The 17,968-nt window shown below is 41.6% G+C and overlaps 1 protein-coding gene across 1 annotated transcript in view; it reads left to right on the top strand.

Moving 5' to 3' along the window:
* Mut (methylmalonyl-CoA mutase) overlaps positions 1 to 17,638 on the top strand; it is a 45,164-nt gene extending 27,526 nt beyond the window's left edge. The window contains exons 8-13 of the mRNA XM_004628272.3: positions 111 to 226; positions 1,609 to 1,724; positions 6,957 to 7,088; positions 8,768 to 8,915; positions 12,626 to 12,793; positions 17,192 to 17,638. Coding sequence (XP_004628329.1) covers positions 111 to 226; positions 1,609 to 1,724; positions 6,957 to 7,088; positions 8,768 to 8,915; positions 12,626 to 12,793; positions 17,192 to 17,320 — 809 coding nt within the window. The 3' untranslated portion in view covers positions 17,321 to 17,638. The remainder of the gene's footprint in view (positions 1 to 110; positions 227 to 1,608; positions 1,725 to 6,956; positions 7,089 to 8,767; positions 8,916 to 12,625; positions 12,794 to 17,191) is intronic.
* The last annotated feature ends 330 nt before the right edge of the window (positions 17,639 to 17,968 follow it).

The following is a 17,968-nucleotide window of genomic DNA, read 5'->3' as shown; positions in this document are numbered from 1 at the left end:
AAAATGCATAATAATCTGCTCATAGATTATTATAAACCACCTGAAAGGAAAATGCACAGTCATCAAACAATTACTGTGGAAGTAATTGTTTTCCTTTGGGAAATTAACAGGTTCTGAAGTAATTGTTGGGGTGAATAAGTACCAGTTGGAGAAAGAAGAGTCTGTAGAAGTTCTGTCCATTGATAATACCTCAGTGCGCAAGAAGCAGATTGAAAAAATTACAAAGGTATCAATAGCCATTACTTTCCTATTTCTGGACACTGGCTAGTCCCACATTGACCTTCACAGCCCCACACAGGGTGGATGTTAGTTTTCTTCTTTTTAACTTTTGTTTTAAAGAGCACAGGAGCAGGACTAGAGCGTGACATGCTCCTTCCTGGGCCACGCCTCCAGCTGGAAACACTAGGGACTTCTTAGCCCAGTCACGCTGACAGTTCAGATTAACCACATAGTAAGCTATGGTTTATAATGAACTGTATTCATTTTAGGGTTGCACATGTCTTTATTTTAACTGACTGCTGTGTCCTTTTCTGATATGGTAGTAGGAAGGGCAGTGCGATCCCACTTCTTACCGTCCTAACTTGCCTGTTTCTGCTGAGTCAAGCTGCCTTGCTCGCCTGATCCCTGGCTTTTGTAATTACTGCTATTTCGGAGGCAGGAGGCAAAGTCATTTAGTGTGTTTTCTCTGTTCACAGCTGCTGGGATTGTCTAGGATATTACTGTTCTTCCTTAGTTGGAATGTTCTATAGGATCTAATAGCCTTTGGCTGGTGCGCAGCTCTGCACGAGGCCCTGGGGTCCATCCCCAGTACTCCCCTCCCCCTAGAGATCTGATAGGCTTTGCTCAGGTCGCCTTCAGTGCTTTCCTACTGGAGTTACTGGCAGATGCTAATAACATTACCTCCACTTTTATTTTCAACGTAATCAGTAATAATAATGACTCTTTGGTCATATTTTGTCATTTCAGAGGCCCTACTTAGTATATAGGATTTTATTTTCAGTGATCACAAAGTGTCTGTATCTTGGGTTAGTTGTTTTCATTCTATTCCCTCAAAGTTTGAGGGCTCTATTTACTACAAATGATAATAAACTTTGTTTTGTATGAGAGAAATTCAGTAATGACAATATAGAAATACTTGTTATTTATTGAACTATGTATCACATTGCACTGAGTAATTTTCTTAAATTGTTGTTTTTGTGTGTTACTTGACTTCACACAGACTTATTATTTTGATACCTTTTTGACAAGGAAACTGATGATTAGAAGTTCTCTTAATCATTCAAGGTTATACCATAGTGCAAGAGTTGGATGACAGAGGTTCCTTGATTCTAGGGCCAGTTTAAGAAAAATGGAGATCTCTTTGTAATTGTTATGTAATTTTGAACTTTGAGTCTTTTTTAAGCCCATGACCAAATCAGAATTCTTCCTGAGTGAATGAATAAAAAGAATAAATATACTTCTTAGGTTATATACTTTTTCTGGATTTTTTTCTTATTTCTGAGGTTAGGAATGTGGAACAAACTGCATCCTTATAATAGGTATCGGGGTCAGATCTCGTGGTGTGTTTCACTCCCTGCTCATGTGCACCATCTCTTTCCTGTTCACAAGATCAAGGCCAACAGGGATCAGGCTTTGGCCGAGCAGTGCCTGGCCGCGCTCACCCAGTGCGCTGCCAGTGGAGACGGGAACATTCTGGCCCTCGCAGTGGATGCAGCTCGCGCAAGGTGAGGCTGTGCAGGTTTGGAGATTTCAAATACTGGAAGTGTTGTAGAAAATATTTCAATAGGTTAATCATATAGGTGCTATGAGCCATCAAGAAACTAATAGAAACCATCATAAATTCTTGTTTTTCTTAAATGTATCTGTGCATTTAAAACATATACTTTGGGGTATATTCACATTTATGTATTTCACTGTACTTCAGTGACTCGTCCCGTGAGTTGAGATGTGGGGTGATTACCTGGAGGAGGAATGGGGATGAACAAGACAGGGCAAGAGACACAAGAGACAGAGACTAGACAGGCTTTCTGATCAAGTCTCGTTTATTGAGGAAATGAGCAGGGTCTAAATAGCCGTGTAGTGAAAGCAGTTGGGTGGGACTAGTTGCAGATTGGTAGCAGAGGTCCAGGACCACGGGAAGATGCCAAGGCAAGCAGGGATTGGTGCTGCAGCATTTCTTGCCCAAATAAGGGAAAGTGTAAGAGGAGCGTTCCATCGCCTCCCACATGTCCCCCCTTTTTATTAATTACATCAAGCGGGAAATTGACAGTGCCCTGCGGGGACAACGCCTGGCTTGGGTCAAGGACTCCTTCACGAGATCGACCAGACCTTACCCGTCTCGGGATTGCAGGGCAGCAGTAGGCCCTGTTCCTGTCTTAGGCGGTTGGCAGTTTTGTCAGGAAAGGTGTTTTCATGATATACTAAAATCATTCTTCCCCAACACCACACACATGAAATAATTCTTCCTTTCTTATTTACTTTATTATATTGGTACATGTTTTTAATTCAAGCAGTAGGGAGCAGTTATTTGCACATAGTGCGGCTTGTTTTTTGATCTTCTTTCTCCTCCTGTGGTTCACCAGTTCCATTTTCCATACCTGTTCACACTGTCTTGGCACATGTTATGGCTGAAAATATTTGCATTGATTAGGGGTCTTAGGCCTCTGCGCATGGTGTATCTCATAACTTTCATTTCCCCTTCCCCTCCCACCCCCTCTCATTGTGCACTTCCCTACTGTGTGAAATCTGTCCCTTTGTCCCCTACTATCTGGCATTTTTCATTTTCTTTGCTTTACTTTGCCTCATTCAAATAAGGAGTTGCATATGGCACTCGAACTTAGGTGTCTCATTTATTTCACTTAACAGTATGTTTTCCAGATACATCCATTTTCCTATAAAGGCCTTAAATTTCTCATAGCTGAGAATGGCATTGTGCATAGAAACTATATTTTGTCTATCCGGTCATCTGTTGATGGATACACAGGCTGCTTCCAGGATTTAGTTATTATGAATTGTGCTGCTGTAAGCATTGGTATGCAGTCATCACTGTAGTATGATTTAAGCTCTTTGGAGAAGATGCAGCAGAGGGATAGCTAGGTCGTGTGAATTTCTAGTTTCCGTCCCTTGAGAGGTCTCCACACTGTTTGCCTTGGCTGTACTGGTTTGCAATCCTGCTGTCAGTGTAAGGGGAATTCCTTGCCACAGTTACACCAGCATTTGTTATTGTTTAGTCTCTTAGTGATTGCTGTTCTTTCCAGAGTAAGATGAAATCTTCTTGTTCTAATGGCCAGAAATGTTGAACATTTTTTCATATATGTGTTGGCTACTTGTATTTCTTCTCTGTGAAGTGTCTGTTCATTTTCTCTAGCCTGTTTCTTTACTGGATCTTTAATTTTAGGAGATTTAATTTTTTTGAGTTCTTAATATGTTCTAGATATTATTTCCCTTTCTGATGAGCAGCTGGCAAATATTTTTACCCATTCTGCACCTTATCTCTTTACCGATTGAATCTTTTGCTGTACAGAAGCTTTTTAGTGAATTAGAATCCCATTATTGATGCTTTCTGCTCTTTCCTATGCAGTTGAGGTCAATTAGAAAATCCTATTTAGAAAAGCCTTTCTAACGCCTGTGTCTTCAAATATATTTTGTCTTCTAGGAGATTTAATGTTTCTGGTTTTATGTTTAGAGCTCTGATCCATTTTTATGTTAATTTAGGATATGGTAAAAGGTAAGGGTTCACTTTCTTTTCTTTTCCTTTTTTTTGAGACAGGGTCTCACTATGCAGTTCAGGCTGGCCTTGAGCTTACTTTGTAGCCGGGGATGTTCTCAAACTTGCAAGGATCCACCTGCCTCAGCCTTCCGAGTGCTGGGATAACAGGTGTGTACCACCACGCTCAGTCAGTTTTATTCTTCTACAAACACATAACCAATTTTCCCAACACCACGTGTTGAATGGGCTGCCATTCCTCTACCATGTCCTTGTGGCCCTTTTGTCAAACATCAAGTAGTTGAATATGTCTGCGGAGGTCTTGTGTCCTCAGTTCTGCCCCACTGAGCCATTGATCCACGCATCTATGTTTTTTCTGTCCTACTTTGTTTTCATCACCACCGCTTGTCTGGTGTTGCTGTACACCTGCCTTGCTCTTATTGACCAAAATTACTTTTCCTATTTGGGATCTCTTCTGGTTCCATATAAATTTTAGAATTGTTTTATCTATATTTAAAAGGCATGCAATTGGTATTTTGATTCAGTCTGCTTTGAATCTGTGTAGCAGTTTTGGAAGTGAGGCCATTTTGACAGTATTTGTTCTGTCCTTCCCAGAGCAGGGGCATCCTTCCATTCTCTGCTGCCCTCTTTAATCTCCTTCTGCAGAGCGCTGTAGTTGTCTTTGTAGAGGGCTTTCACTTCTGTGGTTAGGTGAATTCCTAAGTATATTGTTTTTCTTGAAGCAACTACAAGTATTTTTTTTTTAATTAATTTATTTATTTTGGGCAGAACTGGGGATTGAACTCAGGCCTTTGCATTTGCCAGGCAAGCACTAATTCTACTGAACCATCTCCCCAGCCCCTACTACAAGTATTGTTTTCATAATTTCCTTCTCCTTCTGTTCATTGTCGGTATACACAAATGCAAATGATTTTTATATGTTACCTTATGTCTTGCTACTTTGATGAAGTTGATTACTAATTTAAGAGCTTCTTGATGAATACTGTTTGCAAATAATGATAATTTGAGTTCTTCCTTCCAATATGTATCCAATTTATATCTTTCCCTTGCTTAATGGGCCTGGCTAATGTTTCAAGTCCTATGTAGAATAGCAGAGGTGATAGTGGCCATCTTTGTCTTGTTTCTGATTTTACGGGGAATACTCAAGAATATTCTGGACAGAAACACAGGATTAGACACACCTAAAAACACAGGAAGCTAGTGAGGTCTATAGATACTCAACAATAAAGAAAATAGGAAAAGTGAAACATGATATGCCAAGAGATAAATAAGACAATGACCATAAATAACTAGCATATCCCAGTGATATCTGTCCGTATTAATGGGCTCAACTGTCCAATCAAAAACACAGATTGACTGAATCAAAAAAACAAAAATCCAACAATCTGTTGCATTCAAGAAACCCATCTGATGAAAAGAACCCAAAAAACTTATAGACTTACAACTCAAGGATAAAACACATTTTATTCATGAAGACCATGAAAATAAACATAGTTGGCAATTCTAATATCTAACGTGCTAAACTTCAAGTTAAAATGTATTACAAGAGGCACTTTGTACTAATTTAAAGAGCAATCCAGCTAGAAGAGATAACATTAGTAAACATGTACACCAAACACTGGAGCACCTACCTTCATGAAACAGATACTGCTGAAATTAAAAGATCAAATGAACATTAACACAATCATAGTAAGATATTTTGACACCCCACTTTCTCAAGGAGAAAGATTAACTAAAAATTTCAGAAGTAAGCCACGCACTTGAATATATGGAATTAATAGGTTAAATGCAGAGTATTCCGCCCATCTGCAACAGTTTACTTTCTTTCCAACAGCACATGGTACCTTTTCCAAAAATAGATTGCATATTAGTCCACAAAACCTACTTAAATAAATATAAAAGTACTAAAATCATCCCCTACTATCCTACGACTCTGCTTCAATAGAACTTGACAGAACAAAATATGGGAAAGGCAAGAACTCCTAGGAAGTTAAAAACATACTCCTAGATAACCAGTGGTTCACGGAAGAAGTCAAAGAAGAAATTTTAAAATTTCTGGAAATTAATGACAATGACAGCACAACTCAATAAAACCTTTGGGACTCTGGAAGTGGTTGTCAGAGGAAACTTCATTGCAATTCACGTGCACCTTAGGAAAACAGAGCAAGCCCAAGTAAATAACTTATGAGAAATCTAGGTTCTTGAGAAACAACAAACTAGCCCCAAACCAAAACTGAGAAGAGAAATTATAAAGATGAGAGTGAAAATTAAGTTGAGTCTTACAAAAAAATATGAAACAAATCAACAAAGAGCTGATTCTTTGAAAGAAAAAGTAAGCCCTTCGTAAAACTCAGCAAGTGAAAGAGAAAAAAGATATGCATGCACATAGAAATGGCAAAGATGAAGTTGTAGCTGACACTATTAAAATCCAGAAGACAGTGACTATTTTGAAAAATTGTATTTCAAAAACTTAGCAAATTGGACAAATTCCTAAGCACAGAAAAACTACCGAAAGTAACTCAAGGTGTAAGTATACTTAACAATCCAATCACAAGCAATTAAATTGTCTCAGTAACAAATAATCTCCCAACAAAAAACACCGCAGGACCTGATAGATACACAAGTGACTTCTAAAAACCTTTAAGGATATTATAGCATCAATACTAAAGTTGTTCAAAGAAGTTGAAAGGAAAGGAGCACTCCTGTTCATTTATGGAAGCCACCATCTTTTGCTCCCAAAATCAGATGAAGAACCAGCTAGAAAAAGAGAACTATAGGCCAGTATCTTTAATGAGCACCAATAGAAAAATCCTCAACAAGATATCAGGGAATAGAATGATGCATTGTTATCAAAAAGATGACATACCTTGTTCAAATAGATTTCATCCCAAAGATGCAAGGATGGTTCAACATCCCTAAGTATATGATGTAATACAAACAGAAGCAAGGTTCAGAACTACATGCTCATATCAAAAGATGCAGAAAAGGCCTTTGACAAAATCCAATGCCTCTTTGTCATAAAAAGCATAAAGCAAATATAGGAAGACCATACCTGTATGATAAAAGCTATCCAGGACAAGCCAGTTGTCAACGTTACAGTGAATGGGGAAAAACTAAAAGCATTGTTAAGATTTTGATAGTCTTTTACTTGTATGATATGTCTAATTATACTGACATTGTAAACAAATATCTATTTGAAAAATAATGTTGCCGTACTCTAATATTTTAGATGTACAGTTGGAGAAATCACAGATGCTTTGAAAAAAGTATTTGGTGAACATAAAGCTAGTGATCGTATGGTGAGTGGAGCGTATCGCCAGGAATTTGGAGAAAGTAAGGAGATAACATCCGCTATAAGGAGGTAATATGTGAAATCGCTCCCCTCCTTCCTGCCCTGGCCCCACCCCTCCCCACCCCTTCCCTCTGCTTTCATTTCTTCTTCCCTGTTCTTTTCCCCTTACACTCCTCCTAAAGCCTTTGCTCAAAGCTATACCTCCACCCCTTTTTCTCTTTTTAAATTGTTATTTTTAGACATGGTCTTGATGAGTCACTAAATTGCCAGGCTGGGCTCCAACTTGTGATTCTCCTGCCTCAGCCTCCCAGAGTGCTGTGCTGTTGTAGTTGAGGTGTCTTAGGCTTGGGTTTCACCTTTGCCATGAACACAATCCTCTCAGATGCTCTGAAGGCTTAAGTCTTTTCACATATAACTTGGAGGAACAGGAATTCACTTTCCTGTTAGTCTGTAATTCTAGCTAAACTAATGTTAAATTAGGTATTTGATATTTACATTGTGACCTTATTATATAATTAATGTATAAGTAATGAGTTGTTTAGTGTAATTTATTATGCATAGTATATAATTATAATTATATATTCATGTACTAGTATGTAAAATGTTGATGTTTTGGTCAGTGGTGGACTTCAACACATGGCCATGGCCCCCTAGATTAAAAGGGAGCCATCTAGGGCTGGGGAGATGACTCAGTGGAACAAGCGCTTCCCTGGCAGACGAAAGGGCCTGAGTTCAATCCCTGGTTGTGCCCAAAAAATAAATAAATAAAATGGAGCCATCTTAGTTACTGTTCTCTCTTATTGCTGAGATAAAATACCAGACACCCAAAATTAAGGAAAAGTTTATTTAGCTCACAGTTTGCAGAGGTTTCAGTCTGTAATCAGCTGGTTCCAGGGCAGGTTGACAAGGCACGGCACGGGGGCGACAGTTCAAGGCAGCAGAAGAGAGCCAGAGCAACAAGGGTAAAGGCAGGGAGCGCAAACCCCCTTCCCTCCCAGGTATTGTGTGCCGGCTTCCTGCCCACACCATCTCGAGGCCCTCCTCTTCCACAAGCTCATAATAATAGTAAATAATTCTGGTGCCCCTGGCATAGAAATGTAGAATGGTGTGCCCGTGTCCCTCAACGTGTGAAAACTGGCTTCTTGGTGACGGGTATTCTCAGCCTTTGTGATACACTTTCCACTAAAAATGTGCGGCAGTACTTGTATAGATTTTAAAAGTCATGGTCACAGTTATCAAGAGTAACTTTTTTTTCTTTTAATGACAATTAGTACTGCTGATGTAATTTTGATAGAATTTGTTCCAGATAGGCGCTTTATGGCATTCAGCTTGGGCAAGTTCACACTTGAGAAGGCTAGGTGGTAGGTGGAGAATTCAAAGTTCTGCTGAGGGACATATCTGTGTGAAAGGCTCGGAAAGGCACTTTTTAGTGTATACTTCAGTATAACTGGGTGCTGTATTCTGCAAGAAGGTGACTATGGAGAGTAAAACTATCACGCTTCATCTAGCTTCAGTGTGGTATTTTCAGGGATCCGGGCTTGCAGCCAGTGCTGCCCTTTAACCTTTCCTCTGAGGGCCACAGGGGGTGCATTCAGGGTTTGATGGGGCTTTCGGTGTGACATAAAGATACCGACCCAGTGTCAGAAGGTGGATTAGGTGTTCTTGGGAAACTACCATAAATTGGTTTTTATATCTTACCTTTGGACAGTTAATATTTAATTGTTGTTGTCTTTTAAACTGTTTATTAGAGTTGACAAGTTTAAGGAACGTGAAGGTCGCAGACCTCGTCTTCTTGTGGCAAAAATGGGACAAGATGGCCATGACAGAGGAGCCAAAGTCATCGCTACGGGATTTGCTGACCTCGGCTTCGATGTGGACATAGGCCCACTTTTCCAGGTACGAAGAAGTTGGTCAGGGCCATTTGAGAGTGTCAGCCGTAAGAAAAATGGTGATAGACCAAGATGAAGTTTTTAAATCATTAAAGAAAATATTTAACTTATTCTCTATTGTTGAAGACATATAATCCAGTTAATGACAAATAATAATAAATTATAACTCACGTTAAGTCAAGCTTTGCTAAAATAAATGTAGTTAAGAAATTAAACTTTTATTAAGCTTTGGATTACTTTCAAAGACATCTTTTTTTTTTTTTTTTTTTTTTTAAGGTAGGGTCTTGCCATGTAGTTCAAGAACTCAGTCTTGAACTCACTGTATAGCCCAGTGGCCCACAAACCCACAGTAATCCTCCTGCCTCAGCCTCCCAAGTACTGGGATTACAGGTGTGCACCACCACACCCAGCTCAGAGGTCTTGTTCTACTCTTTGAGAGTTAACTAATAGGTGGGAAAGATGTCCCTTATGAAGTTTCTGCATTGTTTTGTTTTGTCTTTGTGGCAGGGTCGTGTTATGTAGCGTAGGCTAGCCTTGTGCTCACTTCTTGTGCCCCCATGCTGGTCGCAAACTTGCAGTGATCCTCCTACCTCCACCTCCCGAGTGTTGGGATTACAGGTGTGTGCCACCATGCCTGGTTCCAAGGCTGGCATGACATGTGGTACCTGGGATCAAACTCAGGTCCTTGTGCTTGCAAGGCAGGCGCTTACGCCTCTGAGCTATCTCCCCGGCCCCTCTGCATTGTTTTGAAAGAGAAATCCATCCTTACTTAAGAAGGTACTGGGTGTAATGACGTAAATACAATTCATATTTCTTAACATATTTACAGGATCCTGTTTCTCACAGGCTCACGGTTTTATTTCTATGCTGTGCGATGTCCTTGAAGTAACTTCATTACTTGAGTGTGCAGAATCATAAACAGCATCTTCCCAAACTCAGAACATTCACATGCTGATGATTTTTTTGTGCTTGTACTTGTATAGAAGTTCCAGAACTGGTGTTGATTGTACATTTTCACATTTACAATGAAAACTGTATTGGTGCCTTTTATATGAAATAATTTAAATACTCCTGAATTAGCAGTGTCACAAATTCATTGGTGCTGAAGTGAATATGATTTTGGTACCTCAGCTCATAATTTAGTAATTAAAAAGTAACTTTTAAGGTTGCCTAGGATCAGGGGGCTGGGGAGATGGCTCAGTGGAATAAGCGCTTCCCTGGCAGGCACAAGGGCCTGAGTTCAATCCCTGGTTCTTCTGGAAAAAAAAAAAAGAAAGTTGCTGAGGACCAGAGAGAGAGAGCTCAGCAGTGTAAAGCGCCTGCTTAGGCAAGCTTAGGCAATGGCAGGGAGGGAACTGCCGTTCAGTCCCAGCCCCACATGCCATGCCAGCCCCGCCCCAGGGCAGACTGAGCAGGCCACAAAAATAAATACATAAATAAAGTTCTTGGCCTAAAGTGCTGCATTCAGATTCCAGATGGTGAAACAGCTCCTCTGTGCCATCCTTCTCATTAATTATGCCCTCACCTCGGAGCTGTAGCCTCTCACCTCATTTCTACAGTTTTCATAAAGGAATTGATTTTATAAACTGTTATTAACTTCATGTCTCTGTGGGAGACTCTGGAGCTTCCCATCCTTTATCTTGCTGATGTCATTCCTTCCCATTCTTTTTTTTTTTTTTTTTTTTTGCGGTACTGAGGATTGAACTCAGGACCTTGCATTTGTCAGGCAAGCACTTATTCTACTGAGCTATCTCTCCAGCCCTTAACCCATTCTTTTTTTTTTTTTTTTTTTTTTTTGCGGAACCAGGGATTGAACACAGGCTCTTGTGCTTGCCAGGCAAGCGCTTATTCTCCTAAGCCATCTCCCCGGCCCCCAACATTCTATTTTTAAAAGTGAAGATTTCTTTCTTTCTGTCTTTCTGTCTTTCTGTCTTTCTGTCTGTCTGTCTGTCTGTCTTTCTTTCTTTCTTTCTTTCTTTCTTTCTTTCTTTCTTTCTTTCTTTCTTTCTTTCCAGTACTAGGAATTGAACCTGGCCTTTGCATGGATCTGTACTCCTCACATGTTTTTAAGCAGTGTTTCCTTTCCTGATTGCTAACTGCAATGCTATCTTCAAGGTCTGAAATTTTATCTTCTGTTTTGTCAGCTTTCAGTGGAATTCGTAATGTCCTGGATATCTGTTTGAATCTGTTTCATGCATGGTAGCTCTTTTCTGCGTTGTTCATTCAATGTTTCCATCATTTCCCTATCCTCCTCTTATTTTTTTATCTATGCCTTCCTTAGATGTATCGAGCAGTTCTTTCATGATTGTGGTCATTTCCTTTTTTACCTGAGAGATTAGTTCTGACCTGATTTCCCTCATAGCCCGATAGAGTTGTTTCTTTACTTCAGTTGCTGTCATCTCAGAAATTTCAGGTGTGTGACTTCCAAGTAATCCTATGACCTTGTTTCCTGGACTTGTTTTGGGTGGGCTAGAGGTCTGAGATTGCCTTTGTTCCTTCCTGTTGTCATTTTTTAAAGCCCCCAGCGTTCTCCCTGACTCTGCAGCAGTCATAGGTGGGCCGGGTGCGGGTCAGCAGGGCTCTCAGGAGAATGGGAGGACAGGGTGGGCTCACCAGCGCTCCTGCTGTGTGGGTTTTAGTGTGGCTTCCACCTCATTGAAAGGAGGCGGGCCAGCCGCAGCTCAAGAAGGATCGGATAATCTTGCAGGCCAGAGTTCTGCAAGGCTCTCTCCACTGTGGGTTGGCACAGGGTAGAGCGCCTGAGGTTCCTGTAGGTCCTTGTGGTAGTCATGTCTCCCTAGCAGTCTTCCCGGAGAGAATGGGTGGCTGGGCTCAGTGGAACTCAGGCAGGATGGGGGAGGGTGGGGAGCTAGCGCTGCACAGTCTCCCCGGCAGTGTGCAGGGTGCGAAGGGGCAGCTGGGCTCTACGCAACTCCAGGACAGCCGCGGGCAGAGCTCCCTCACATGTTCATTTTCTCTGAGGAAGTGTTTCCACTAACTGCCCAGAGTGGACTCAGGCTTTTGTTGGTCTTGCCTCAGCCTCCTGGAGTGCTGTGATCAAAGGAATGCACCCCTATGCCTGGCTACGATTTACTTTTCAGTATTGTATTTTGGATTTAGTCTTTTACTTCTTCATATTTCTTGTACTGTATAACCTGCTGGGTAAATGTTGGTATTGAAGGCGTCAGGTATATTTTGGAGAGATGATAGGAAGTGATCCCTTTTGCTTGTAATGCTTCATCTTACAAATTCTCTAGGGGAACTATTTTCTTCTATAATTTGGACCTAATTGGTAAATTTTAATGCTAGAAGTAAGTGCAGTATTGATGTTCATTCATTAGTACTATGAATGGCATCACTGATACTGCCAAGTGTATGCCCTTCGTTTAATTCTTTCTTTTTTATAACTTGTGCTTGGAGTAACATTGGCCATTCTTCTAAGATCATGATACACAGTAAATTAACTGTAGTTATTCCCAATTTTGTTTTAATGTTTCATAAAAGGATGCATTTTATATTTTATCACTATGTACATGTATTATATTAATATAAAAAGCAAAAATTAAAGAATTCTAGAAGGGTGAAACATGGAGTATTAGTGTCCCAGTTTATAAGAAATGACCTGAAGGTTGGCTATTAGCAGATGCCACGTCTGCCGCAGGCTTTTCCTGGCCACTGTGTGGGATAACAACCCGCCCCTTCCCTTCTGTTGCTCAGACTCCCCGCGAGGTGGCGCAGCAGGCGGTGGACGCCGACGTGCACGCGGTAGGTGTGAGTACTCTCGCTGCGGGGCACAAGACCCTGGTTCCCGAGCTCATCAAGGAACTGAGTGCCCTGGGTCGCCCCGACATCCTCGTCATGTGCGGCGGGGTGATCCCACCACAGGTACTTCCGTGCTGTCGTGTTTTCCTGTTACTGGAGGGGGACTGCTGAGCAGTGATAGGTTATGTGTAGCTCTAAGGACAAAAGATTAGAGATTTGAAGCCAAAGTAGGGAGTGTTCTTTTCTACTCATTATATTTTACAGTTCTATGACAGAACTGTATCCATACAAACCAGTACCTTGCAGTTGGTATCTGCTGTGGTAGTCAGTAGTCAGTGATGGAGAAAGAGCAGGGTCGAGCAGTGCTGCCTCACGCCTGGAGTAGGGAAGAGTGTAAACACAGTGAGCATCTGGGCCGCTGAGTGCACTGAGGAGGACGCCTCTTCCTGGTGGGAGCAACCTGTGGGCAGCTCGCTTCTGCTACAGAGGAGCTACCCTTCTGTTTCTTCCATGTTCCCATCCCTCAGTACTGCCCAATCAGAAACTATGGTCTGAAGTACATTCGGCTTAGAATACTGCAGAGATCATGTCTTTACTTTGGGTGAAGGACAGTTTATTGGAGCCAAAAATACCTGCATGGCAAATGGAAGCAGCTTGTCCTCAGATTGTAGGCTTAAGGAAAGGAGGTAGACCCCTAACCAGAAAAGTGGGCGATCTTAGAAAAGGAGACGTGGACGCAAGGTGACAACGGATGCTAGTTTATCAAAAGAACGAGACGACACCATCCTCCAGTTGCTGTCCTAGTTAATTAAAATAATTAGTTAAAATGTAAAAATGACCTATTTCCATTCTAGTTTCTACTCATGCTAGATTTTCCTTTATTACTGGAATGGAAAAATATTAAGTTAGAACTGTGTCCGAGGCTGTTCCAGACAGGTGATTGTAGAGGCTGCGAAGACCCTGCCGCTGCAGCAGAAATTGCTCAGGGAAGTAGGACTGTTTTCTCCTCCACGGTTTTCCTTCCTAGGTTACAACTCGGAATAAAAATCATGAATTTATATCACTTAAGAAATGAGAAGATAGGTACACAGGGAACTATGAGATTAGTGACAGTGTAGCACTGGTGAGAGAGCTAAGTGTCACTTATTTTTTCTTAAATCAATTCGCAGGGTTTTATATATATATAGTCAGCATAAAGTTCTTTTATTAATATACTCACAGTTGCTTTCACTATTTGTATATGTGTACTTGTGTGTGAGACATAGAGTGATAGAGACACAGACGGAAAGGCCACCAAGAAAACTCAGTGGACTAAGCGCCTGCTTAGGCAAGCACAGGGACCCAGGTTTGATTCCCCAGCATCACATGCTCCACTAGCCCTACCCCCGGGTCCCCTGAGCCGACCACAGAGACCAGGCATGGTGGTGCACACCTGTAATCCCAGCACTGGGGAGGCTGAAAACAGAAGGATCACTATGAATCTGAGCTGTATGGTGAGACCCTATACAAAATACATAAAGAAAAAACAAAAATAATAAATGAGAAACAGAGACAAAATGAATCTCACTGTGTTGCCCAGGCTACTGTCAAATTTCTGGCTCAAGTGATCCTCCTGCTTCAGCCTCCCAAATGCTAGGACAGTATACATGTGCCACCACATTCAGATAAGGGTGTTATTAGTACTGTCTCCCTGAGGAACAATTCTGTCTTATAGTTAGAGTCAATAATACCTAAGGTCTTAAGTGTGATTTTAAATGTAGGAATCAAAATAATTAGGCTGCCTGAAATATTTAATTTGAAATAAAATTGAGATAAAATGTAAGTATTATGTGAGATGACCATTTTCAACATTTCACTCAGTCTAAGTTTCTAGATATTTGAATTACTTAAATCTTTAGCTCTTTGCCCTGTTTTTCCCCTCTAAGTTTAAAAAAACTAAGGATAATTTTCTATGACACAGCTGTGTATAGTTTGGGTGTCCTAGAAATACAGTGAAGGTACTCAAAATGTCTGCTTTTCTCTTCGTTGGTACCACGTTCCTACATGCAAGTCAGATGTCTGTTACTGTAACAAACGTCTGAGGTACTCAGCTTGCACAGTGAATGGGTTTAGTTTGGCTCCCAGTCTTGACAGTTGGGGCCCATGGCCTTGTTGCCTTTGGACCTGTGAGGAGGCAGCGGACCGTGCTGGGGAGCAGCGATCCTGCCCACCTTGTGGCCGGGACTCGCAGGAGGAGGCAGCCTCTCAGGGGCCACTCCCAGTGCCTGGAGCCTTCCTGTGACACCTCATGTCCTAAAGCTGCCCTGTCACCCCACAGCACCGGGGCCCTAGGACCAAGCCTTTAATACATGACCTGCAGAGAACTGGTCCAAACCATAGCACAGGGAACACAGCTGAGTAAAATGCTGCTGCCCTTCAACTGAAGGTCACTTACTTTTAAGGTTAGAAGGCACTAATCTGTAGTGTGTAGTCAAACAGATACAGGCCCTGTCCCTACCAGTGAGAGTGCAGTTTCTGTGGGTGGAATAAGCACATGCTTCATCTTCACTAGTGTGGTGCTATAATCAGGGTTCTCCAGTGCTCTTAGCCACAGCGGCCTCCCGCTGTTGCAGGCAAGTTTAGCGATCACATGACCCTTACTGGGGCTTGCCCATAGCGCAGTTGTAGAGAGCGCCACTTGGGCAGATGCGCTCAGGCACAGGGGACCACGGTTCATCCCTAGTTCTTTTCCAGTTGAGTACTCAATTCCAAGTCTGTAACTCAGACATCAGGACATATGGCACATAAAATTATTAGGAGACAGTGATGGAAATAACCTACCAGTCTACTGATCACTGGTATGGAGACAATTGCACCCGTATTTGATCCAGTTTTCTTATGTGTTCTTAAAACCTCTAGCCCTTGCCCAGGGACAGTAACAAGTTTTGAATGCCTTTATGTGTCAGATGCTAGGTGTACAAAGCTGATGACACAGTATCTCTGCCTTCAGTAATTCAAACTGATAAGGTATGTTGAGTGTCATTACAAAATCATAGTTTTGGGGGCTGGAGTGATAGCTCTGCAGTGAACCTGCCTGGCAGGCACAAGGACCGGGGTTTGATCCCAGGTACCATGTGCCATCTTGGCCCCAGAAACTCAGGTGCACCATGCCAGCCACTGACACCGCGCATGGTGGCGCAGGCCTGTAATCCCAGCACTCGGGAGGCTGAGACAGGAGGATCACTACGAGTTCAATCTGTGTAGTGAGACACCCTATATTCAATAAATTGTAAAAAAAATACATAGTTTTACAAGAACATTTTAAGAATATAATAGAGATAGAAAAGAAATTGTTGGAGAATAGTTAGCATGACCTTGTAATTTATTATCCAGTTATGATCCCTTGAGGGTGCAAATTGTGCTGTTAAAAAAAAAAGTTGTGCAGCATTGCCCAGCCCAGAGTGGCCTGCCGTTCATAATCGGGGTCAGCACCTCAGAGGCCATGCTCTGCTTGACACGAGAGCTACAGATTCTCTGACGCTGAGATACCCTAACCTAAGGGGGGGCATATTTGTGCCCTGGCAATCTCTATGCTCAATTTGTACCGATGATTACAATAAACAGACATATAGAATAAAAAAAAGAACTAATCTTTATTTATAGAAAATTCAACTTCACAAAGCCAAATTCAAAGTGCCACCATTTTCTTAGCTGCAGATAAAATACTCAGGAAGAGATAAATAGCCCTGCAAAGTTAAAACTATAGCCACATTAAGGGCAAATAATGACAAACAGTGAAAATGAAGCAAGAGAAAGTTACGGTACAGAGTTGGGAAATCCTTGGGGTCAGACCACGTTCTACCACCACCAACGTCTGGGTGGCTTACATTTGATTTTTTTTTTTTTTGTTCTGTTTTTTTATGAGTAGAATATATTTATTGAGAGAAAGAAAGCTCCTGTGGGCGAGCAGGTAATTCCCCCCAGGAAGCTGTCTCTTGCAGGACTTTTATAGAGGAAAACCATGTGGTGAGGTGGGTCTAAGGTGGTGGAGAATACATGGGAACTTGTTTAGTTGGGCATGAGGTGGGACCAAACTGTGGTCAACCAATGAGATTACAAGCACCATTGCTCAGGTAAAATTGATTAAATCCAGTATCAAATGGGAAAGTGAGTCACATAGCAAGCAGACACGAATACAGAACAGGGTGTCTTCCTGTTGGGGGTTGGGCTAGTGACTCATTTGGGCTCTTTCCAGTTGATACTATTTAGGATATCAATCCCTAATGCCCATCCCTCGGGAAGTATGTAGCTGTGCTTCCTCTTTTTGTCTTGGTCTTGAGGTGGGGTTGAGGGTGGTGCCCTTAGCTATGAGTAAGGGCCCACAATCAAGGAAAAATTCTGTGTCCCACAAACCCACAGTGTACTACTTGGAAGGTCATGCATCTTGACGCAAAGAAGGAAGGAAAACATTCATTGTTTAGCTTGGTTTTCTTGACATTAGAAGTAAACTTTTTTTAACAGCTAAACAAATTCCGTCAACAGGATTATGATTTTCTGTATGAAGTTGGTGTTTCCAACGTGTTTGGCCCTGGAACTCGAATTCCCAAGGCTGCAGTTCAGGTGCTTGATGACATTGAGAAGTCTCTGGAAAAGAAGCAGCAGTCTGTGTAGCGTCGTGCTCTGCGGTGGGCTTCTTCTGGAGTGCTTTTAAAGTTATGATCAGAGAAGAGCAAAGTCATGCCTTCAGTTGAATTTCAACACCCGATACGTACTTTCCTTGGAAGCTTTACATTAAAATACCATACTTGTTGTTAGGCTATAAATTTGAAAGTACAGTTACACTTTAAAAAATATTGGCCTTTACCCTCTATAACAATACTTCATCGAATTATTAATTTAGAAAGTATTGGTATACTATTGAGGAGTATTTCTTACATGTTACTTATTTTTAATTCTACTTTAAGAATTAAACTTTACCCATGAAAATAATTTGACTAGTTTTGTTCTTCAACTAGAATAACACTGACTTGACAACTCAAAAATAAAATGTGTCTTAGAAAAGATAGTGGGGAGTAGTTATGTGGGAAAATAGGGGGTGGTCAGGACCACAGCCAGACGCTGCCAGAATCGTGTTGGGGGCTCTGGACTGGAGCAGGAAGTGACTGGCTGAGTGCCTCAAGTCTGATTTTACTCTCTTCCTTAGCGAGACCATGTGCTTGTGTTACTGCTTAGCGCCGCTCAATATCCAGGAGAGGGCTTGTGAGTACTCACATGAAAGGACCTGGCTATTGACGTGGACTCCTTCAGGATACTGATGTA

Source organism: Octodon degus, unplaced genomic scaffold (genome assembly GCF_000260255.1).
Source record: "Octodon degus isolate 3935 unplaced genomic scaffold, OctDeg1.0 scaffold00022, whole genome shotgun sequence".
Classification (NCBI taxonomy): domain Eukaryota; kingdom Metazoa; phylum Chordata; class Mammalia; order Rodentia; family Octodontidae; genus Octodon; species Octodon degus.
Note: the sequence above shows the minus strand (reverse complement) of the source record. Positions and strands in the feature narration are given on the sequence as shown.